The sequence below is a fragment of the Gambusia affinis genome, linkage group LG17, assembly GCF_019740435.1.
Source record: "Gambusia affinis linkage group LG17, SWU_Gaff_1.0, whole genome shotgun sequence".
Lineage (NCBI taxonomy): Eukaryota > Metazoa > Chordata > Actinopteri > Cyprinodontiformes > Poeciliidae > Gambusia > Gambusia affinis.
The window spans coordinates 22,332,683-22,358,275 of NC_057884.1; the positions used below are offsets into that span (position 1 = coordinate 22,332,683).

At 38.3% G+C, this 25,593-nt stretch overlaps 1 protein-coding gene and 1 long non-coding RNA gene across 4 annotated transcripts in view; one reads left to right on the forward strand and one right to left on the reverse strand.

Moving 5' to 3' along the window:
- The window catches only part of LOC122846979 (ephrin-A5b-like), a 105,918-nt gene that overhangs the window by 66,713 nt on the left and 13,612 nt on the right, over positions 1–25,593 (forward strand). Inside the window, exons 2-6 of one of the 3 annotated variants that reach the window (XR_006373301.1) lie at positions 1,708–2,000; positions 11,232–11,297; positions 11,425–11,505; positions 12,500–13,083; positions 19,434–19,456. Coding sequence is in view for 1 of the 3 variants with exons in the window: in XM_044144291.1 (XP_044000226.1) it covers positions 1,708–2,000; positions 11,232–11,297; positions 11,425–11,505; positions 12,500–12,624 (565 nt within the window). In the remaining 2 variants the exon portion in view is untranslated. Of the gene's footprint in view, positions 1–1,707; positions 2,001–11,231; positions 11,298–11,424; positions 11,506–12,499; positions 17,253–19,433; positions 19,457–25,593 lie in introns of those variants that run through there. The other 2 variants (XR_006373300.1, XM_044144291.1) reach the window with 2 other exon arrangements.
- The window catches only part of LOC122846981, a 50,997-nt gene that overhangs the window by 5,378 nt on the left and 20,026 nt on the right, over positions 1–25,593 (reverse strand). The window lies entirely within an intron of this gene.

The window sequence follows — 25,593 nt, forward strand, 5'->3', positions numbered from 1 at the left end:
TAATCTCCCAACTAAATAGAAATTCTTGTAGCTCGTAGCTACAAGTGCCTCACCGCTCCCTCCTGCCCAGCATGTCGATGGACACCGTTGGAGTACTGAAGACATCCTCAGCATGTCACTGATTCACGTTCGCAGGTCATTAGCAGCTACGGACAGTTCAGGCTCTGAAAGGCCTCAGTCTCTCCTGCACTGGTGGGATTCTGTGTTTCCAATCACTCCACCTCAGGAATGAATACCTGGCATATCCTGTGGTTGCAGCTCGTTCTCCCTGACTCTTGTCCAATGGGTTTACAGTAAACAGCAGGCGGAGAGTCTGTCTGTAGGCTTGGGAACGGGGATGTTTCTCACAGATTTAACTAGAGGCTGGGGGCTTGGGGTTCGTACATGGAGCTGTCATCTGTGGCTAATGAAAATCTCAGTCTGCGGCGGGATCCTCCTAAAGCTACTAAAGGCCGTCCTAACCAGGGGATTAGCTCTGTAACGCTGGGGGAGTTTAATTTCAGCCGCAGCATAAGTCATCTCAGCTGAGTGCCAGCATTGATAAATGGCTAAAGACTGACGAGTGAAGACCGTCAGAGGTTTCTGCTGGGAGGTAATTGCTACAGGTTCAGACTGACAAAACGAGACGTTCTGCGTCTTTACCCATCTTTCATTCTGACGTCTTTATGTCCTCAAGTTCTCCTGTAACAGTAAGGAAATCTCCCAAACCAAACAATTAAAACATTCCTCCAAAGGAAATTTGAGGATTTCCTGAAAGATGTTTACAGGAGAGGCACTGATTAGGATTAACCTTCAGATTCTTCGTCTCTAGTGTTTTTAAATCCATTTTGTTTTTAAGAACTGCATTGTAGGAGGATGTAAGATCACTCTGGCCTTTATTTACTGAGTAGCCATCAGTTATTTTGATGCAGTTGCTGTAAAACAGGGTTTGTTTCAAGTGGCCTAAGTTAGCAGTTTGTATGGTTAGCATAGCTAGCAGTGCTAAAACAGCAGACTGATTGTGTTGTAATACAGGAGTCAACATAATAACATTCTTTAAACATTCCTTGACTGGTCAGTCAGCAGTTTGGGCCAATCAGGCTAAAAATTGGGCTTTTTGAAAGACTGTTGTTGGTTTTGTTAGCAATTTGCACTATTAGCAAAGGTAGCTAAGAAAGATTTTCATTTCACACGTTTGCTAACTTTAAAAATGTTTAGCACAATTAGCTTTTCCAGAAATAATGTTTGTGGATAAATTCAATACTGCCAGATTTTAAATTGTTGCTGAATGTTTTGTAGACTTTCAGTTGAAAAAACAAACAAACAAACAGGCCAATTGCTGGGAAAAAAACTATTTATTCAGAAAAGCAATGAAGCCACAACTGCACAACACATTTATATAGATTTTGTATTTAATATAAAAAAGATATTTGTCTGTAAATATGTCTTAGCTCCTCATTTAGCTTCACCCAGTTCAAATTCACTAACGGTTCCTGTTGCGTTTCAGGCAATGAAATGCTTATTTTCTTATTTGCATCTTTTAATATATTTCCAATGTTGCATGAAAAGCCTGAAGTGGTCAAATGAAAATGCTGCAGAAGATTTCTGGCTTGGTTTTTGTTACGTTTGTTCCTGGAAAAAGGCCTGGAAACCTCTTGAAAACCAACAAGTGTCCATTTTAAATCTGCTGATTTTCCACATCAAACATGGTCGTTTGTTTCCCTCTAGATTTTACCGAGGTGATTACCACATCGACGTCTGCATCAACGACTACCTGGACGTCTACTGTCCGCACTACGTGAGCCCGGTGTCGGACGATCGGGCCGAGCGCTACGTCCTCTACATGGTGAACTACGACGGCTACAGCTCCTGCGATCACACCGCCAAGGGCTTCAAGCGCTGGGAGTGCAACAGGCCTCTGTCGCCCAACGGGCCGCTCAAGTTCTCCGAGAAGTTCCAGCTCTTCACTCCGTTCTCCTTAGGCTTCGAGTTTCGCCCCGGCAGAGAGTATTATTACATCTGTGAGTATACATGTTGGTTTAAGTTGTTGTTTGTGATAAAATCTCAAAATTAACTTGGGCAGGTTACAGTGAACTAGAGATTATAAACAAAACACAAGAATTCAAAACTGAGATTAACACCTATAGTAGGAGCTAACAACTTTAGCAGGAGCTAACAATTTTAGCAGAGACTAACACCTATAGTAGGAGCTAACAACTTTAGCAGAGACTAACACCTATAGTAGGAGCAAACACCTATAGCAGGAGATGACAACGTTAGCAGAGACTAACACTTATAGTAGAAGCTAACAACGTTAGCAGGAGCTAACAATTTTAGCAGAGACTAACACCTATAGTGGGAGCTAACACCTATTGTAGGAGCTAACAACTTTAGCAGGAGCTAACAACTTTAGCAGAGACTAACACCTATAGTAGGAGCTAACAACATTAGCAGGAGCTAGCACCATTAATAGCAGATAAGAACATTAGCAGGAACCAGCACAATTGGCAAGAGCTAATGCAATATGCAGGAACTAACACTATTAGCTAAAGCTATCACCATTAGCAGGAACTAACACCATTAGCACAATATATATAAATTGCTAGAGCTAACACAATTCACAGAAGCTAACTCTAGTAGCAGAAGCTAACACAATCAGTAGCATCTAATGCAAAATCAAAACAAACTGGAAAATAATGAATTTATTTTTAAAGTGACAAACAGCTCAACTTAGAAACTGGAGCTAAACTTTCATTCAGTTTGGAGCAATATTGAAATTTCACAACAAAACTGAAACTTAAAACTACGAAGAATTTAAATCAGTAAACATATCATTAATTTAACAAATAAATGTTTAATCAAATGTCCAAATATGTCACCAAAACACTAAAATGGAAATTATAACATGCAATACAAATAATGAATTAATCGCCATAAATTTATGTCAAAGTCACTCATCAAAATCACCAGTTTAATTTTGTCCCTTTTAACCTTCCGTACATGAGGAGACTGATATTGTTGAAATGAGCTCAGCTTTCTGCTCCTGGTGAGAAGACTCACCCAAACAGGCAGCGGGGAAGTCGTGTTTTCATAAGTGAAGTCAGCGCCCTGCAGGGGGAGAAGCGCTGGACTAAATAAGACACAGTGGTGGGTTTGGAGATATTTGGCTGACATCTGAGGTCAGCCTGAGACTTCAAGGGTTTTAACAGGAACCCGTAATAAAGGGGAGCGAGTCAGCGATGTTTTGGCACCAGAGCGCAGAGGAAAACAGGGATAACCAGATACTGTGAGGAGGAGGAGGTTGTTTTTATATCCATGTACCCCCTGCTGACCTGCTGAAGCTTCGTAAGCGTCTCTTTAAATCAGGATTGGGCGATAAATTCAATTATATCAACTCCTAACATTACACGTTTGGAGAATATGGGTGTCAGTGTAGCCAGGGCGGCCATCTTGTTTGTTTTACAGCTTCTATTTGTTTGGATTTTTAACTCAGGTCAAGTATAAAACAAACTACTAGGAACAGAGTGAGTAAAATCATAATATTAGGAAAGTGAAGCAGTAACTTTATGAGAACAGCAAAGCCTGTTGCAGTTAATCAACTAATCAGTGATTAATTAAAACACAAAATGTTTTGTTTCTCTTGTGCACTGCAAAAACAGAAATTCTTACCAAGTATTTTCAGTCAAGTTTCTAGTGTAAATATCCTCGGACATTTAAAATAAGACAAAACTAACTTACAACTAACTTTTCAGCAAAATTTAAGAGCTTGTTTTAAATGAATAATTTCTTAATATTGACAAAAAAAGTTCTATTTTCAGATTATTTCACTTATAAAAGGAGGAAAATATCATGTTAAATATTCTGCCAGTGGAATCAGCTCATTTGAACAAGAGTCTTTATCTGGTTGAAAAGTTACTTGTAAGTTGGTTTTGTTTTATTTTGAGTGAATAAAGATATTTACACTAGAAACTAGAAAAAAAATACTTGGTAAGATTTTGTGTTTTTGCAGTGTATCTCTCTTTCTACCAAAAGTTGGATGATAAAAGTCTCCAGTCTGGTTCTTTGGTGTCAATTAGTCAATTTTTTTAATGGACAGTTTTGTTTACAGAGACTTCAATATTCTCTTTACTTGTTGTTTCTGTTGTAATATATTTTGGGTATTTAGAAAGCTTTCTGTTCTTTAGAATTTAAATTGTATTGATCTTGGAGAATCTCTTCTTGTGTTGTTACCATTCAGCCGTTACCATTATAATGCTTTAAAATTGACCTAAAATGACCTAAAACAACAATATTGTTGTTTATTGACTAAATTACTGGGACAATTTTTGAAATAATGCTGAGCATCTTAATGCCAAACAAGGTTTTAGCATTAAATCACTCAAGAAGACATTTTCTCTTAATTTTATGATGCTCTTCTGGTAAAACCATCTTTATTGTGCTTATGATTATTTTCCTGTACTTAAACAAAAAAATATAGCAGTTTGGCCCTAATGGTCTGCCATAAAGCTCAAAAGGAATGAGAAATTAAATCTGGAATAAAAAAATGACTGGATTTTATGTTTAAGCTGTATGGTCCAGCCCTACTTTAAGGTCAGTGAAGGTGTTTTATGAATTGTTTTGCTCATTTGATCAATGTTTGGAGATAAAACGTCCCAAGAGTCGCCTTGTAAGGCTGCATTGTTTAGAGGCCGTGGTCTCCTTACACTCATTCCAGGGAATTGTTGATGTTGCCGCAATTCCTTGGAAGTCAATAAGTCAATTCATGGCTTTCCAAATCCAGCTTTATTTGTCCAACTGGCTCTGAGTTCTGCGAAGGCGAGGCCAGTTTTGTCTTTGATGGTGATTGATCGTCTAAGGAGAGAGAGAGACCCAGAGACGGTCCGTGTGCCTTTGGGCCACTTGTGCTGACTCAGATGTGACTCATCTGTAAGATCTTCGTTTTATCTTTTGTGAGCGCAGGAAGAGATGAGAAACGGGGAGAAAACACCTCTGGGAAAATGTCAGAACATACAGTCCTGCCATCATGGGCGACGGCTAATGTAACGTCCAAGTTTCCCTTTGTTCCTTTTCACGGAAACAAGGAAACCTTTGGATGGTTGTGTTCTTAAAGACTTTGGGTTATATTTATTCATTAGTGGTGACGACACAAGCAGCGTCCCTCTTGGGTTACATTGCCTAGTCATGGACATTATCGAGTCTTTGTCGTTATTGACGCCTGTTTTAAGCTGCGTGGAGGGCTTGATTGGAGAGTCTCCACCAACCACAGAGTGTACTTCCCATCTCCAAAGGGAAAGTGTTGGAAATGAGGCTCAATCCGATTGCCAAACCTCAGATTCATTGGGAGCGGTGCGGACTCTGTCCTGGTTCTGGTTCAGTCAGGAGAAGGAGTTGCACAGGGTTGGTTGTCCGGTCTACATGTGTTTTCTGGATTTGGTCATGGAGCCTATGACCGATTCTCTCAAGGGACTTTTGGGGTACTGCCAGTTAGTTTTAAAAGTTTTCCTGGTACTTGCATGCCTAAAGCAAGACTTCGAGAGCTGAAGCCCAAAGTGGGAAACCAGCCATGTGTCGTCAACTGTGGGCGCAGTAGCAAGATGGCGGCGCCGGCAGACCTATGCCTGTTACTACTTTGTTTTTCTTTGTGATTACACAATCGTGGAAATCCACTCAAAGTCAACAGATGTCCGCCATGACTTCCATCGTACACTGTAAGGTGTTTGCTACGAGGTTGGGACGAGAGTCAGTTCCTCTGATAGCGCGTTTCTGCAGAAAGGTTTGGCCTTCGAACTTCGGTGCCTTGTTGAGGAACCAAGCATTCCTTGTCAACATTGGGCATAATACCAAGATGGCGGCGCTGGCAGACCTGTGCATGTTGCTACCTTGTTTACATATCTTCCCTTAATCATACAAATTTTTGTGATTGCACAATTGCAGAAATCAACAATTGTACAAACTTTTTCACGTAGATTATTTTTTTTTTAGCTTATATGACAAAAATGAACAAAAACATTGGGTTAAAGTTATGCTGACTCCCACCTGCAGGTGGCAGCACTTCTTACTTCTACTACGCTAAAGACAAAAGATAAATCCTACAACCGCTAAAATCTGACGCCACTTTATCTGTTTACATTTTCTAAAGAAGGAAGTTGCACTCAGTGTCTTCAGAGGTTTTTGTGTCATGTTTTTTTCAGTGGTTTTTTTCTGCAGCGCCCCCCACAGGCGAGGAGGAGAACAAGTTTTTAAAAGGTTTTAGTTTGTTTGACTCACTGCAGTGAGACAGAGAACCACAGCAGCAGAAAATATAACTAATATCACAATTTTGGTATATAACTAATATCACAATTTTGGTCCCCAATCGAACTGAAAATACTGAACTATCATTTGGGAAAACACCTGATAACCCCAAAGCTCTGATTGGTGATTAAGTATCAGTTTTAACGCAGAATAAAAGTGTTTACAGAAACGTAGCTTCTCTACAATAAATGCTGGTTAAGGTTACTTTTCCAAGGCTCTGCAGTAGTTTCAAACTGCATGTTGATCATTGTTTAAACACAAACAACACGTCTCAGTGAAGACAGGCGCCGCTTTGTCCTCTGCTGAGGCTCATCTGCTCATCAGGAAGACGGGGATGGGTCTTCATGTTGCCAGACAGACACCTGGGGGAAAGCCGACCCGGTGTGGGTCCAGCGTTACGGCCCGTCCATGCAGGTCAAAGGTCAGCGGGATGACAACGAGCGGTGAGCTCTGAGCTCCTTGTGGTCTGGTGTTTTTCTAAGAGAGCCGCGGTGTAGCTGGGGAAGCCTCATCCTAATCTCAGGGGATAGAAATCCAATTTTCAGAGGAGACAGTTGAGAGTCTGGCTCTCCCTGTGTGAGAGCGATGACTGTCTCCCTGCAAAGCCTTTGTGCTTCAAACGCCGGCTCTGTACAGTCGGCGCAGATCTACATCGATAATGACGAACCCCACACACACAAAAGGCTTTGTTCTCTGAGACAACCTGATCATCACAAGGAGAAAAACCCGGTGCTTATATCAGGATCCGTTCTAGTCACCAAATCCTGTCGTCTGATCCGCGATAAGGCGCGACAGCACATGACTGAACATGTAGAAATGCGTGACCAGGAATTTCATGGCGCGGTGATGGAGAGGGGCGGCAACACGGATGACCCGACCGGCAGCACGGTGTAGAGTTGCAGGAGGACAGAAAAGCCAGACTCTGTCCTCGGTGGCAGAAGGGAGAGAGGAAGAGGAATAGAGACGGTCGGATGACGGTGTGAGAGTGTGGGAATCCGGGAGGGGAGGGCAGAGAGGTGGGAAACACGGAAACAACAATTATCAGAAAAATAGAAAACGATCTGCTAATGAAGCTAAAACTGTGAACATAAAAAAACCTTCTCAGGATTTAAATCTAAATTTGTTTCTGAATAACAACCTTAGTGTGTTACAGTTTCAACAGACGACATGCGCTCCACGTGAAGGCTGTATCAACACTGAATTGATTAGCATAATCATGTAAAGCCTGTTACCGTGGCAACCTGTATAGACAAGTTGAATTTTATTGATACATCCGGGAATTTCACGCACTGGTGCACAACGCTGCAGGGCGACAGGACGATTGTCTTACTTTCTGTTGTAGAACATTTCCATTTAAACTAAAACCTGGAGATGTGGCTGTTATTTAGCGCAGTGCGCCACAGCGAAGGAAAAAGTAACGCAGAAAACAAGTTAACCGCTCGTACTCTTCTTCTATCTCGCTACATGCTGACCTGTTGCCATAGCAACTGACTGACAACAGCTCCACTAAGCACCAAGAAATACACTAAGCACCAAGAAATACCCAAATCTAAAGAGCAGCAGAACATTCAGGCTTTTAGTTTTATGTTTTCAGGATTGATGTTTATTAATAATTGATCATCTGAACACAGCAGTGGTTGATTAGTTAATGATGTAAATACCTGCTTTACTGCCGCTCTGTTAGAGTCAGTGTGTAGGTCGCCATTTTTTGTTTACTGAACCGAAACACATCAAATTCAACAGCATATAAACATGCTAAGGTTGTCAAAGTCAAGCTAGCATAACTGAGCTACTTCTCTCTCCTTTGCTACTTTTTTAATATTTTTTTTCTTACTTTTTTAATATATTCTACTATTTTCCTTTGTTTACCTTTCTCTACTTGCTAATGCTAGCATCTAGCAAAAGGTTGTCAAAGCTATTAATATGTATTGGGGGCTCAATAAAAAGGTATTAATTAAAAAACCATACTCCATGCTATAGGATTTATACAAAACCCATTCAGTCATCTGCATATAACTTAGATTTGCTTTAATTTCAGTTGCTTAATATTGATGAAAAAGTACTAGTTCCACTGGCAGATTATTTCACTTATAACAAGACATTTCTTTCTGTTATTTGTGAAATAATCTGACAATTGAGCTAATACTTTTTCCTCAACTTTACAGAAGTATTGACTTAAATCAAGCTCCCATATCTTGCTGTAAAGTTAGTAATAAGTTTGTTTTGTCTTGTTTCAAGTGTATGAAGATATTTGCATTAGAAACTAGACCAAAAATACAAAATGAACAAATGTTAAAAACATATTTTTTTGTAGCAGAATTTCCTCCCCAGAGCTCATCCTGTATTTTATAGACCATATGAAGAATTGACTGATTCAGATCTTCCGTACAGAAATGGAGTAATGTGCGTTTTTACAGGAGATTCCCTGAGAGACAGCGAGGGGATCCTGGATGGGAGAGCGCCTTTAAAAGAAAGAGACAGTTTAGTTAGGTCGGTTGTGTCAGGTTTTGATCCAGAGGAGAAACTCGATCCCTGCTGGGACTGACAGCGCTTCTCTCGTTCATTTCCGTCCCGGCCAATATTCCTCTCGTGTCGACGTTTAGCCAGGATTTTTGTCTCTCCTCACTCCACGACTGATAATAAAGTGTCTTTTGAAATAAGAGCCGAGTCGGTGGAAACCCTGACACAGTTTGCCTCCTTCAGGAATTTACCGCTGGCCAGATTCCATCACGAACAAACCGCAGACACGTTTACGAACAGATGGGCATACGTGGGAAACCACAACCGACATACACGCACGTAGAAACGCTGAAATACCCAGACGCCCTGAAGGTTGTCTGGCATCAGTGGAGTTGGAGACTCTTGACCAGAGCTGGGTAGTAACTACTTACATTTACTTGAGTAACTTTTTTGGGGAAAAAATACTTTTGGAGTATTTTTACTACTCTGTACTTTTTACTTTTACTTGAGTAAATTTATTTTGAAGTATTGCGATTCTTAAAATGACCCCTGGAGATGTAGGTATTGTTAATTTAATGCAGTGCGCCACAGCAAAAAGGAGTTTTTCAGATGTTTAGATGGCCTTTTTAATAAATATTTTAACTGAACATAAAACACCCAATTCCACATCACATTAGATGTGAAGGTTGTCATAGTCAAGCTAGCGTAACTGGACTACTTCCCTCACCCTCACTATTTTTTTCTTAACTAAGATTTTTCTGGACTTTGTTGTCTAGTCGTGATAGTAGCAAAGCGCTGTGTCACTTTTTCTTTTCTGTCAGGCGAACATATAAAGATGTTGCACTTTATATTGACAACTTAACAGCTAAAACCAATGCTAGTCATCGTCAGGTAGCAACTTTTTCCCTCCAGCAGGACGTTGCTCTGCAAATACAAATTATTTTCACTTTAAAAATGCCAACATTTACACTCAACTTTATATTTTGGTCCGTCTGATTGTGTAATTTTTTTTATAATAAATGACTGATAAGTTTATCTGTTACTCGACTTTTTCCCTCTTACTTGAGTAACTTCTTGGACTGCTGCGTTTTACTTTTACTTGGTTAATTTAACGTTAAAGTAGTGATACTTTTACTTCAGTACAATCTTAGACTACTCTACCCATCTCTGCTCTTGACCTGCAGAAAATGTTAAGAGGTCATGTTATTGTAACATTTCTGCATTGGCACTGAAAGAGCAGACGGATGGTAAGTTCACGCTAAAAACACTGTTGACAAAAGCACAAGCTGCTTGAAAATTAATTCAGAAGAAAAGGTTTTAATCTCTGCCTTTCGCAATCAGGAAACACAGGAAATGAGATTCTGCAGGTGAGCGTAACGCCGTGCCACACAGCAGCAGAAATGACTGCCCCTGGCCAAATTAGACTTGGAAATATGAGGGTGACATTGACATAAAATATGGAGGCTGAAACACTCGCGTCAGGGCGAGCTGAGCTCCGACAGCACAATGAAGCTCTTCAGTCGGGTTTTAAAAACACGGATAAGTGTGGAATACCTCTGATGAAGAAACCATCGACCTTGTCAGATTGTCCATTCCTCCTGCTTTTGACTAAAAGTAGGTTTAGTGAGTGAAGAGATCTCATGAAAGAGGGTTTTCAGCGTTAAGCCCTTCAAATCTGGGGCTTTGTTTAGCTATCGTATGTATTTTGGTATTCTGGTGCTTTTACACGACATTCTGGAGCAGAAAAAGTGTGAAATGTCAAAAAAAATGTGAGTCTAGTAGATTAGAAAACTTTCAAAAACATTCTGTTTTAAATACGACTCCCTGTATAATGTCAGTATAGCAGAAGCCTAATCTTTCCCCACAAATTCAGAAAAATAAATCGTGGTTCTGACACTTAGCACTTTTAGGTTACTAATTATGACTTAAACATCCCAGCAAAAGTTAAATTTCTTGTTCTGATGCAGCAGAATATTGTGAATCTCACAGCCTCTATCTTGTGTGATTATTCACAAAAAGAGAAAATAAAAAGTATTAAATAAAAGATGTTGCAAGCCGTATTTCCTACCCAGGTAGCAGTTTGTCAGCATCTTTTTCAAGACAATAAACCTTGTGACAGCAGCGACAAACACTGATCATAAATATTCCCAGAATTTATTTTAGATACGTTTAATTCAGAAATGACTGTTTTAAATATAAACTGAGTCAAAGAGTAACAATCAGAATAATGGGTTCAGCTGGAGATTACAGTGCTGATGCCTCAGAGGCTGGAAAACCTTCTTTTTATTATATTACTCATTGCTCATTATGTCTTTTGTCGAATTAGGCTCAAGTGCAGTAATAACGGTGACATTTAGACTGACATTTTAATGACATTTCCCGTGTTCACACCGCTGCAGATTAGTTCACAGGGGGTACTTCAACGTGTAGAAGTGAAGGTAATGTGTCTGAAGTGTCCCGGTCCGACACCTTGTCACGTTTTGTCACGTTTTCTGCAGCCTCCCTCAACGACGTCAGAGGAAAGAGGAGCTGCCTTCGGCTCAAGGTCTTCGTCAGGCCCCAAAGTGAGCAGCACGTTTGTTGTGTCTACCTCCAGATTTTCTGTTTCTGTTTGGAGTTTAATTCAGCTTGTGATCTGGCTGACGTGTCTAATCTTCAAATCTCTCTTTCTTTCCTCTTTGTTTTCTCAAGACAATTGTGTGAAAAACTCTGGGAGCTCGCAGGAAGGAGTCGAATTTGACGAAAACAGTCACAACTCGCTTGAACCCAGAGGTTAGTGAGAGTTTACTGAAAATGCTGACTAGATTTGGACGGATAAATGTTGGGTTTTTTACCAGTTTGGCAGATTTCTATAACAGAGAAATAAAGCCAAACAATATATATATATATATATATATATATATATATATATATATATATATTTATATATATATATATATGTATATATATATAAAATTACAAGAATAAAGTCGTATTATGACAATAAAGCCATTATATTACAACTTTATTCTCAAAATATTAAAAAAAGATATTAAAAAAAAAACCCACTGATATATTCAGATTAATATTCTAGGTAAAACTGAATTTTTCTTTTTTTTCTGTAATCTTAAAATTTCTGTTTTGTTTTGTTTTTTTCGGAGGAAATTTACTCCTCCTTTTCTTTCTATCCCAACATTTTGAGAATAATCTTAGAACATTCCTAGAAAAAAACAAGGACATTTTTGAAAAGTACAAAAGCACAAAAAAAAAAACCTGAGAAATTTTTAGATTAATCCCAGAGATTTTCTTGAGAAACAAAAAGAATGCAAATATTTTCTAGAAAAAAAAACTTTCTGTAATTAATCTCAAAATTTCTTAGAAAAAAAGGAGTATATTTCCACCAAACAACTATCCACGAACTGTCACATATAAGAATAAAGTTGTAATATGAAGAGAATAAGGTCACAGTAGCAACAGTTTATGTTATTACGGTTTATTTTCTCTGACTAAATTAGATTTTATTATATGACTTTCTTCTCATGATTGTGACTTTGGAAATTTACTCCTTTTTTTCTATCTACTGTGTTTCTAAAACACTGATGTAGTCGCATAAAGTCCCAGTGAAATGTGTTAAAATATATTTTTATGAGGTTCTGTGGAAAACTGTTAGCAGGGAGACAAAACGTCATGAGTTGAATGCAACCATAACTTTGACGTTTAAAACTGAAACTTCCAGTAAAAACCAAGCCAGGTTTTGATTAAAAATGTATTTTTTTTTCCTCTTCAGATGGAATCAATCACGAGTCGCCGGAACCAGCCAGACAAGACGTGAACTCTGCCGGTCGGCGACGGTTTTCCATCCTGCTGCTCAGCTCTGCCCTGATGCTCCTGGCAGCCATCTTGTCTTTATAGCGGCCGAGACGCCTCACCCCGAGGAAAGGACTGTCCTGATTGGACCACAGCTTGCCGCTCTACACCTCCCTCTTTAAGGAGCACTTTTTAAAAAAAATAAATAAAATTTAAAAATCCTAATCTCTGTTGGAGAGAGGAAGAGACTTCAGCAGGTGAAGCCTTTGCTTGTTTTTGTCGACTTCGTGGCTCTTCGAGGCGGAAGAGCTTCGCTGTAATCCACAGTATGCAGATCACTCACCGTTATTTTTAAAAACGTCCCCACGCGGGACACCGTCTTCACAACCGCGACACTAATTAGCTCGAGTAGCAAAGAAGCACAGCAGGATCCTGGAAAAAAAAAAAGTTTACAGACATTTTTTTTCTCCCCTTTCGTTTCGTTTTTTGGGAACTTCGTGTCACTTCGTTGCGGGAGGAACAATGGAGGACGCTGCTGCTGTGACGACTTAACCTTCCTCTCAGGTTAGAAAGGACGCATCGTCGCGGACTGTGGAGCCGTTAGAGAAAAGCACTCATCTCTTAGTGTTTGGACAGAATCAATTTAATGATCAATTAATGCATTTCTTTGTTGTTTTGTTTTTTATTATTTACCATGTAATTGTAGCAGCCAACACGGGTGTACAGTAAAATATTTGAACGGAGAGCAGAAGCGAACAAGGAGTTTTGCCAGGCAAAATGTTATTTTCCTATTTATTGTGAAATCCTTGTGCTTTTTTTTCTGTTCCGGTTTAGTCTGTAAGTACAGTTAGAACGGCAATAAAAACAAAAACCCATCACAGGATGTTAGCTCATATTACACTTATGTTTGGAGAAAAAAGAAAGAAAAAAAAGAGTTTGTGTCTGTTTGGAATGATCACATGTGATGGAGCTCGTTGTTTTTAACTAAAGTTTAGGAAAAGAAGAAGAGGTTGGCGTGCATCAGGGTGTAGAAGTCGAGTATTTGTGTTTTGAATTTGCCACTGACGAATGTCACAAACGTAGTTTTGTTGTTACACTCTTGTTTTCGTGGATCACTATTTACACTGCTACTGTAAATACAGGCAAATTTAAAATTCAGGGACGAATCCGTGCCGAACATGAGATCAATGAAAAGAACAGCTTTTTTATGCCAATCTGGAGGGAAATTCCCCTTGATTAATACAAATGTACGGAACTCCGCAAGGGCCAACTGCCAAAAAAAAAAAGGATGAAGGTGAGGAAATAGTTTAAACTATTGGTAATTTGCTTATTTTGCTTTCACAATTTAATATTTTTAAAATAGCCCCCACACCAATCACCCAATTTCTCGAAATGCGTAAAAAATGTCTAATAAATAAAACAATACATCATTTCTGTAGAACGATTCCAGCCTATAATTTGGTAGAATGATCTCAGTAGAAAGCTCATGAACGTTAAGAAATAAATGTTTTTCTAAATTGTTGGTGCCACTCTTACAAAAATAATGTGAGAAATTCACCTTGAGAAAGGATTATGGTACCTAGTTAGTGCCAAGAGTAAAAATTAAAGTCATAGTAAGCTCCCAGTAAGCTGTTTAAATATTTTCACTATTTTTATTTTCCCTCTACAAACAACAAATATTAATGTTTCACAAATTCAAACTTAAAAGTTGAATCTCTTTAAAATAAGTCACATATACACTCCTTTCCACAATTATTAGCAATACTAGTAGAGCGTTGAAAAAAAAGTTTTCTAAATGAACCTATTTTTGCACTAACACAACTCCAGCTTGAACATTTCTGAAACCTCAAGCTTTTAATTTTGGCACATTTTTTGAGTCTTGGAGAAAATAATCAATGTTAATGTTTTTGTAATATAAATAATTGCTGCCAGAGGTTTTGCTATTCTTCATATTTCTGACAAATAATTTCAGAAAAATTCCCTTTAGCAAGTTAAAAATATGGAGCTCAGTTAGTGCCAGATGTTGAAGCGATTTTAAAAGTGGGGAAACTCAGGTCAGTTCTTAAGCAGATTGCTTTAGTAAGCAGTTTGGACAGATTTATTTAATTTCACTTTTATTTTTTATTTAAAAAAATATGTTCACAAAAGTTTAATAGATTTTAGCTTTGAATGGCCGTATATTTAAAATAAACCACACATCCAAACACTGTCTGAAATAATCGGCACTTCTGGTAAAGATGCATAAAAAACAAATTAATTGTATTTATTTCAGCATAATAATCTGATACTAAATAGAAATTTAAGAAAAATCGATTGAAGTGAAAATCTTTAGTTGGGATTTTTAAAAATTATTTGCAAAATAAAGAAATAAATCTAGATAACTGGAGCCAAATCATTATTATCACCCTTCATTATTAAAGCTACTGAATAAATTAAATGATACCTGATTTCCAAAACCATAAATTTCTTTTCTGATGGATTTTCTATATTGTCAGAAAGCTATTCATACACTGCAAAAACACAAAATCTTAATTTTGGTCTAATTTCTAGCATATTTGAGATAAGACAAAACTAACTCACAAGAAACTTTTCAGATTGCTTAAGTAAAAAATTCCTTACTATTGATGAAAAAGTACTAGTTCTATTGGCAGATAACTTCACTTATAACAACACATTTTCCCATGTTACTGGATCAAAATGACTTGGTACGATTTTGTGTTTTTGCAGTGTATGTTAATATCTTCAAAACATACTTCCCACAAATATTGGCACCCCCAACAAAAACTATTTTTTTTATTTTTACATCTGGCACAACCTGGGCTCCATATTGGGTGAGATTTATCAGTGAAACAGCAAAAACAATTCACGACGCAGGCAGCAGAGTTGCGCGTTGGGTTGCCGGCTGAGTGATTCGGTTTCTGCCTTTGATCCTGGGTAAAGTGTCGTCTGAACAGAAAATACACCATGTACCCCCGCATAGCGGTTATTTCTGGAATGAAAAATTGACCCCCAGAGAAGAAGGAAAACACAGAGTGCGGTCGACACAATCTGAGCTGAGAGGGGAAAACGAGGGAGTGGAAAACGTGTGGAGATGGTTTCAATGCTACGCTCCATTCATATCCAGTCAGCTGGGAAAGCACAAAGCCTCGTGTTAACTGCTTTCTCCAGTGTTAAAGTACAAAAAGTAATCAGGATTTACACTGAAAATCAAATAATCCAACATTTTATTAGTCACTGGGAGATCAGCATGTTTTAATTAACACATTTTAAGGAAATAATTGTGTTTTAAGTGTGAATTTTTTTAAAACTTTGCATTAAATAATACAATTTAACTTTTCAGGATCATGTTTTAAAATTATTAAAAGAGAAGCTTTAATAAAAAATAATAATTAAGATGTCAGAATAATTTTTACGAGAATGTAATTATGTACCATATAAGTGTAAGATATGTAATAATTACAAGTCTTGTTAGAATTATAACATTTTTCAATGCTCACAAACTTTTACAAAATAGCAAAATAAACTTTTCTTTATCCTAATTTTAAATGAAAATTGTTTCTATAGAGGTTTTGAGAAATGTCCGTTTTGAAAGCTCAGTTTTTGTATTATTTAGAAAATCAGAGAAATTCCCATTGAGGAGTCAAGCTAACATCTAAACTTTAATTTTTCACTTTTGTCAAAGTAAAAAATGGTTTTCATATTCAATTTCATAATCACTTAATCTTGATATATATATATATATATATATATATATATATATATATATCTTTCTTAAAATGTAGAACCACAAATTGCCCTAAATTTGTGATCCGATAAATAATTCAGGAGCTTTCATTTACCTCTATTTAGCTAAATTGGTTACTTAAATTGAGTGTAGCTATAAACTACACTGTCACTTGCTGTTAGCTTAAGTGAATAAATATGCTTGGCTAGTTGCTAAGCTGAATAGTTTTTAGTTAAGAGTCCAAGCAGTTAACAACTTGACTTCAAAAACTATTAATTTGACACTCAGTGACTTACTTTGAGTAGTTAGCTATACTGATGTTAGCCTAACTTTGATTTGCTATTAGCTTGATGTTGACTAGTTAGAGCAGAAATAAGCTTGGCAATAAGTAGTTGTTAGCATAATTTTAAGTAGCCCCATCAAGCATATTAGCCCAACTCTAGGTGGTTGTTAGCTAGATTTTCATGGCTATTAGCCCAACTCTGAGTAGCTTTGAGCCTGATTATTTCGGAACTTGATTACCCCAATTTGATTTGCTATTAGTTTGACGCTGACAAGCAATAGCAGCAATTAGCTTGACTTTTTATGATGGCTATTAGCTCAACTCTGAGTAGCTTTTAGCCTGATTGTGTCTTGGCTTGACTACCCCAATGAGAATTTCTCCTTGCTTCTCTTTTCTGAAATAACATTTACCAGCTTTCTAGTCCAAAGACGACAACAGTTCAACACAAACCCATTATAGAAACATTTACATTTAATTTATATCTTTAATTTTTGACCTAATCATAAAAGTTAAGTGTTTATCAAATTTTCCAATTCCCACATGGAGGAACAAGCTGCTCCAAAACTCAAACTTTTCATAAAACCCTGCCTTCTTGTTTTAAATATATATAAATTAGTAAATCAAAACATTCATAATGTTTGGTAAACTGAAACTGATGAGTAAAACCGCTGGAGTTCCAATTTAAAATGTAATTCAAGATCTCTGTACTAATCCCCGTCAGCGTTCGACGTTTGGAGCTGATTTTGTTTGTTTTAACTGGGTAGAATTATCGCCTCCATCCGTCAGCAACCTTATTCTGGATTTTTTTTCCTCTTCCTCATATAGTTGGCAAAGTGGTATTACTGTTTGGACTGAATTTAAACCCGAGGGTGAAACCAGACCACTGTGGTATTCACTTGAAAAGACGAAATATAATCATTTAATTCATAAACTGATGTCATGATGGTTCAAAAACAAAAATGGAGTCGAGGAGGTGAAATAGTTGAGTGACTTTTTCTGTTGAGACTGAATTTTAAAAATGCATCTCGGGTTCATGACGGCCTCCAGTCAGCCCAGTGACCAACACCAGTCGGATCTTTTCCTGGATACTGTGTATCCCAGCGGTCAGCCTGTTGCGACCCACTCTGGATCCTTCAGCACCTCTTTTTAAGGAAACTCAGTCGACACATTAACAATATGAACAAGTTTGATACCGAACCTGCCGACTTTCATTTTGTATGTCTTTTATATAAAACCAGAAAAACAAGCAGCCTCATGTCTGTAGATATGTTTGTCCAAACAGCTGATGCAGGTTTCAGACATGCAGTCTGGTGGCGTTACAATCATTAATATCGCAGAATGGAGAGTGAAAACGGGGCGGATCTGTCCGACTGTTTCTGTTTTATCTTCACATTCACAGGGCCATTCTTAGAAAAACAAAACTACAACAGTAAAGTTGTGCTATTACAAGAAGAACGTTGTGATATTATCACTCTGTTTTTGTAATACTACAACTTTATCCTTGTGTTATTTTGATTTTATTCTCGTGATCTTATTTTTTACCTTTTCTTTGCATGGCCCTAATAATCTGTCGGTTTTAAAAGCTTGGATTTCTGCATGAAATCCACGTTTTATTCTGAAAATCTGCAACATGGAAGGTGAAAAACGTTTTCTGATGGACTTCTTCTTCTCTGTCACCTGATTTAGGTACCTTGTAGCTCCTACCACCTCCTCCTTGTTTTTCATGATCTGTTCTTCTTTACCTGATTATCTGATGTGTGTTTTTGTCGGTGGGAACGTTTCTGCTCCCACAGACAGACGTGGCCGTGGCACAGAACCACACACTTGTTTTACCGTGGCAGTGACTGAACCTTGTGCCTCAACGAGCCTCGTCTAAACTCTTCTAACGTTTCCCCTGTTCCGTCTCTCACCAGACTTTTCTACAAAAACGCCATGTCTTTGTAAATACACGTGTTGGAGCAGCTATGACTAACTGAAAGAAACAAACAAAAAAAAGGTTTAATAAATACTTCTTTGTGGTTGTAATTGCGGCGTCTGATCTGTTTCATTAATCTCGCCGTGGAGCGCCAGGTTGCGGAGTGGAAAACCGTCCAGAGTGTGTGATGTTTGTCTTGGTTGGGTCTGGGGGTTGAAGTGGCTGTACAGCTGTTGCCCTGTAATCTGGGGGTAATTTGCAGACTGGAATAACAAAAACAGAAGTGGCTTGAATTAATCTTGCGGGAATGTGCAGCGCTTCAGGGAGCGCTGCCAAGAAAACGCCATCTCACGCCGTTTTGTTGCTCCTCGCTCCGGTCTGCCTCCTCTGCTGTCGGCTTCAATTTTTCACCTGCGCTTTCTGTGTCAGGCCTCCTCGTTCCTCCCTGCTTTATCCGACTGCGGGTACTTAAAGATGGGATTGTGTTTAACAAGGATCAACGCAAATATGATGACAAATCACCATGAAGTGCTCTGGAGCATTCTGGCTATAGGTGGAACGTGTTTCCACTCTTTAGAGGAACAGCCAGTGGATTGTGGACCATGTTGAATATCGATATGTTTACACCTCAGGTCTTTATGCTGAATTATGATTTATTTTTTTCTTTTGCAAGGCCTTCATACTGCTAATTAAATGTGACCACAATTGTACAACCCCAAAGTGACAAACATCAGCACTCTGTTTACAAAAATAAAAATGGACGGAGGTGTTGAATGTTACAAAATCATAAGACGAAGGAAGCTAACGAATAGCATCGACCTTTTGTGATGCACTGAACTCTGCAAACATTGGTTTCCAGATTCCTGATTCGTCGTTTTCCGGATCTGTTTTGCTCTGGTTCTGGCCTCCAGAACGTCTCGTGCTTCCCGTGTTAATTTGAAACGCCCCTCCACTTTATTTCCCAAATCTTCCTCCATCTGATTCCCCAGCAGACGGAACGGAGCGACGAGTCGAGGGAAGCGAATCGTTGTTCCTCTGGTTCGAATCAGCAGCTCAGCGTTGAGCTGGCGACCTTCGGAAACCCCGAGGATGAACTCATTTCAGAAATCATCACGGTGGCGGAGGACAGAGGAGAGAGCATCCATCCATCCATCCATCCATCCGTTCATCCATTCATCCATCTGGAAACTGAAACTCTGACCAGCTGTAACTCAGGAGGTTTTCATGCTGTAATCAAACATAATTACTACAGTGAAGCATGGTATTGGCTCAGTGATGCTGTGGTCCAGCTTTTCTTCCTCTGAGACAGGAAACCTGGAGGACAAGATGGCGTCCGAGAGGAAAACCTGGTAGAAAACGTCTCTGTCCGAGAGGAACTGGTTCCAACTCATTCAGTTCAAACTGACTTGAGTTTAATTAGGAGAAAACTTGTTAAATTGTTAATCTCTTGTTACATTAATATGCAGCACAGCGACAACTGCCGGCTGTTCGTTGTGTATTTATAACATATTTATAATAAAAACTGCAGCCTCAGCACGAAACATGGAATCTGGTGAACGATAAAAACGGAGGATGATAATAACAGCAGCTGCAGCGTTCAGCCCTCAGCGCGTCGCAGGAACTGTTACACAACAACAAGCCGAGGCACAGGGGACAGCTGGCAGGTGCTGGCTCCGCCCGGGGCCCCCGGGGGCCACCTGGCTCCCACGAACACAAACAGTTTCTCTATGGAAGTACACACTTGCCAGCAATGTGGCGGTGCGGCGTCCCAGGAGCCGGCTCACAGACGGGGCATCTTCACACACACATCAACACACACCAACACACACACGCACACACACACACCAACACACACACACACCAACACACACACACACAGCGCCACCACCGAGACAAAACTGGTACAAATAACTGGAGCCACAACGTTCAACATGTTCAGATGGCCGATTGGTGACTTTACGTCAGAAACACAAACTCATGTCCAACGGATCTCTACATTTAACGGATCTCTACGTTTAGACAGATCTCTACGTTTAACGGATCTCTACGTTTAGACGGATCTCTACGTTTAGACGGATCTCTACGTTTAACGGATCTCTACGTTTAGACAGATCTCTACGTTTAACGGATCTCTACGTTTAACGGATCTCTACGTTTAACGGATCTCTACGTTTAACGGATCTCTACGTTTAACGGATCTCTACGTTTAGACAGATCTCTACGTTTAACGGATCTCTACGTTTAACGGATCTCTACGTTTAGACGGATCTCTACGTTTAGACGGATCTCTACGTTTAGACGGATCTCTACGTTTAACGGATCTCTACGTTTAGACGGATCTCTACGTTTAGACGGATCTCTACGTTTAGACGGATCTCTACGTTTAACCGATCTTTACGTTTAACCGATCTTTACGTTTAACCGATCTCTACGTTTAGACAGATCTCTACGTTTAACGGATCTCTACGTTTAACCGATCTCTACGTTTAACCGATCTCTACGTTTAACGGATCGAACAAAGCAGTTTAAAGTGCTTAAACTCATTTTCAGTTGTGTCAAAAACACAAAAACAGAATAAACTTCTGAAATTTTGAGATTAATTTCAGAAATTTACAAGACAAAAAAAACTCAAGACATTTCTGTGTTTCAAAAGTCAACAAGTTGCCACATAAAATCTGAAATATTTAGATTAATTTCATAAATATTCTGGTAAAAAGATGAGGTTACATAGGAAGCTTTCCTGTGGATATTTTTTGCAGCAATTCCCTTTTTGTGAACTCTTGTGTTGATTTTTGTTTTTTTCTCGTTCCAATGTGAATTTTCCACACTGGAAACCAAACTAATGTTTATTCTTTTGTGTCCTGGCTGCTCGGTGTTTTCTGAACACTTTGCTCTGGTTTCAGTCTGCAGAAGGAAAAAATAAGCAAACTTGTGCTAATATTTCTGGCGTGCATATAGAATTACATCTTCTGCTAACGTTAAATGGAAACACTGACTGTGGTTTCATGGAGATTTGAACCTTTTGTAAATGCAGTTCGGTTACATGTTGTTTAGATATCCAGTGACTAATGGCGGCGGTCTGTGAATGTCACTGAAGAACGGGACTATAAGTGGAAAATCTCCACACAATGAAACATTGTGCTGAGATTTTCAAATATGTAAGTTGACAACCAGGCCCATTGCGTGCAGGAAAAGGAAAAATGCTTCTCTGTTCAGTCCAGTCTTTAGAAATCAATGAACAGCAATTAGGAGGCCCGACTGATGCAAATTTAATGAAAAGGGACAAACACTGATTACCTGACTGGCAGCGGCTGCAGGTTTTTACAAACTCAACTATTAAACAGAGTTCGTGTCCAAACATCGGTTTGGATTTTATTTCATTTGTTTTTACTGCGATAAAACGACTAAAACGTTTGTTCAATAGAAACCACCCAACAATGGAGGAAAGACGTGCAGAGCTCACTTTTCTGTCTGAACAATCGATTTTTTATTGGCCTGACTTGATATAAAAAATTTTATGTTTTCATCAGCTTTAAACAAGAATTATCAACTTATCAGACTTAAAATAGTTTAAGTCTATCAAAGCGTACAGAAATAAATGACATTACAATGTGTTGGAGAAATCGCTGTGGAGAAAAATAACTAAATTAAAGTAAAACCGTTGTTGTATTTCAAAATGTAAAAATCCATTTTGTTGTCAGAACAATGAAAGTTTCACTTCTTGTAAGTGTTTAGTTACAAATGAGCGATAGACTGTCATCGTAAACGTTGTTGTTGCTTAGCGCTTTAGCATTAGCGTTAGCTTCTGCCAAATACTGTGTAGCATGTTAGCAGACTTGTTTATGATTAATACTTTAGCTTTAGCGCAGCTAGCGCCTTACCTATCAGTTTCTACCACTGCAAATATCTAAGAATTTAAAAAACAACATATGTGCTACATTTTTTAGCTAATACTTCCCACTACTGCAAATTTTAAAAACAGAAAAACATACAAAATTGTACATTTTTGGGTCACATAGCTAGTTTCTTAGCTAGCCTTGATCACCACTGCAAATATTTAATCAGTTTAAAACAAAGACATATGTAGCTGTACATTTTTGGCTAATGTTTTAGCTAGCATTGCCCATCACTGCTAATATTTAAGCTTTTTTTAATTCTTATTTTTTTAAACATATATCAATGTACATTTTTGGGAAGCAACAATAGTTTTTGATGTAGCGGTGTCCACCTCTACAAATATCTAAAAATTTTAATTTTGAAAACTTTCATACCGTTTGATAACATCCAGCACTTAGAAACGCCTGGAATAATCTGTGAATCTGACAAATTATGTCTGCGGTTTTCTGCAGAGGATTCGCAGGGTAAACATCTGTAAAGGCTTTTGTTTTTTGTGGACACGACTTGTGACAGTGTGTAGTCCCAATTTGCCGGGACGTCTGGCTGAGTGGGCGACATGCTGCGATGCATGCTGGGAGCCCGAGGCTGGCGGATATTAATTAGCTCAGCCGAAACAATGCATGAAGTGCACAAAAAAAGAGGCTTTTAAACAGATTGGTTTTCATTCTAACCAAATTAAATGCATGGTGATGGTGTATTTTTCTTTTTGGATCGAAAAATATAATCCTCCAACTGCAATTTTTCATGGAGGGACATTAAAACAAGCTCATGTTGCATTTCCAGGGAAAGATGAAACTGAAATGAATCCTTGTAAGGCGATCTCTGCACAGATAACCAATGAAATGCTTGGCAGCGAAGGCTGTAAACCTGTTTTCTAACTTATTACAGGACTCTGGGATGCTGTTCAGCATTAGCTTTCCCATCAGGCTTTTAACACTGATTAAAATTCTTTGCACTGTGAATTGAAACATCTCTTTGTCTCCTGCAACCACAGTATTTAATCATTATTTTGTAGTTAATTTTTTTATTTCTAGATGTTGGGGATTCGCTCTGACTTCAGGGCATCGTTTTGTTAAATTATGACTAAGAGAAACTGCCTTTCATTAAATAATTGACATGAATTTGCCACAATATTAAAATCCTCTTTGTAATGCTAATCATCTTCCCCTTGTTGTGCAGAAGCGGCTCTAAATAAGCGGGATGTTCTGCAGCATGTAGCTCCAGGACGTTTCAGGTCAAGTCAAAGCAACATGAACTCCAGGAGACGGCTGCACTGCAACAACATGATGCTTGTTAATTAATTCAAAACCCAGTGGGGTTGAGGGTCATTTCTGTTTTCTGCAGCAGACAGTGGAGAGCGGCTGTAGCTAAACATCTCACAACGTCTTCTGCCTGATCAAATGCATCACATTTTTACAGAATCGGTTTATTTCTTTAATGTTTTTGTTAACTTGTTTTATTCAGTTAGCGTCCATTGTGAAGTTCTCCTGAAGGTTTCTTTACGATTTCCTTTGAAAAATATGTTTATATTTTATTTTTAAGTGAAATCTTGATAATGTTGCAGCCAAAAAGCAAATACCTTTCAGCCCAGATCAGATTACAGTTTTAATATCCAGAACCTGTTCAGAGATCTCTTGGTGAGAGTTAGCTTTTAGCTAACGGTTCTTAGTAACTTTTTTTTATTATCAATTGACCGTTTATCAAAGTTTAGCTAAATGTTGTAAATAAATGTCTGGTAGCGTTTGGTGAACATTTAACTAACTTTCATGTTCACTAAGTGTAACCAAAGTTTTCCAGCTACATTCTTAGTAGAGGTGCACCGATTTATCGGCCGGCCGATTTATCTAATTTTGGGAAATTAATGATCGGCCGATTTTTACATGTGAAGCCGATCTTAACCAGGTATTTAAATCTGCTGTGAGAGGTTTGGCTAGCAGAACAGCCCACCAGATCAACTCTATATGTTTGCAGTTAACAATCGTCGTCTCACTTTTGTAGACGATGTAGACAATTTGTTTTTGTCTACATTTTAGACAAAAACAAATTGGTATCGGCCAAAATCGGAATCAGCAGGTCAGGATTTTTAACAGGTCGGTATTCGGTGCACCGCTAATCCTTAGCAACCTTTAGCAAACTTTCCTAAACATTTATTCTTTATAACTAATAAGTATTTGGGAAATGTTTATTCACTTTTAGCCAAACTTGCCAGTTTTTCATTTTCTTTTATAAAAACAAACTATGAACTCAACTAAGATTTGCTAAATGAACTCCTTTATGGAACATCACTCGATCTTAATCTTTTTTTAAGTCCACTAAGTACATTTCTTGCAGCTTTAAGCCAATTTTCCAGATGTTTCATTGTCTGACCTTTATTTTCTGTTTTTCCATCCACTATGAATTTTGAAACATTTCCTAAAGACTTTATTTTGAGTAAGTTTCAGTTAATGTTTCCAAACTGATCATCTAACTTATTTTTTATGTCAACTGACTTTTTAAAAGCTAACGCTAACTTCCATTAGCATTAGCGAGTTTGTCTAGATGCTAGCCTAATCTTAGCCGAACCACAATGTTTTGCTAACTGTTTGGATAACGTTAGTGAATTAAGTTTTATTAAATATGTCTTTATTTTCACCTCTATTTAGAAATAATTTGCTAAATCTGGAACAAACCTTCCAGAAACTTTTCCCAGACATTTTCTTACCTTTTTATTTAAAGTCAGCATGTTTCCTGAGAGCTGCAGTTAGCTTTTCAGTAGCCTTTAACAAACATCATTAACCAATTTGTTTTGCTAACAGAACATTAGCTGGACTTCTGGAAACACTTAGGCTGCAGACTGCAGGCACCTTTAGTGGCTGTTTACCAAACATTTATTTTTGCATCTAAAGTTTTGGTAAAATGTCAACCTTTCCGTAACGTTTAGCAAACCTTTCATTGGATTTGCAGTAGCTAACGTTCCCCAGACATGTTCTAACGTCAACAAAGTTTGCAGCTAACTTTCCTGTAATGTTTATCAAACGATTCGCTGTTTTTTCAGGAAACTTTACGCTAAACATTAGTGAATGTTTCCCATTTGTTGCATAAAAAAACTGCTATTTCAGTATCAGAGTAAGGCTACCTGAAAGCTAAAGGTCATAAAACCTGCAGCCTTCAGAGAGGCTGGCCTGAACTTTCTCTGAAGGTTGTGTTCTGTCCAACCCTCAAGAGAAACTTTTCAAATGTTCCCTTAAGGTGAATTTTAATTCTAGAAGTAAGTCA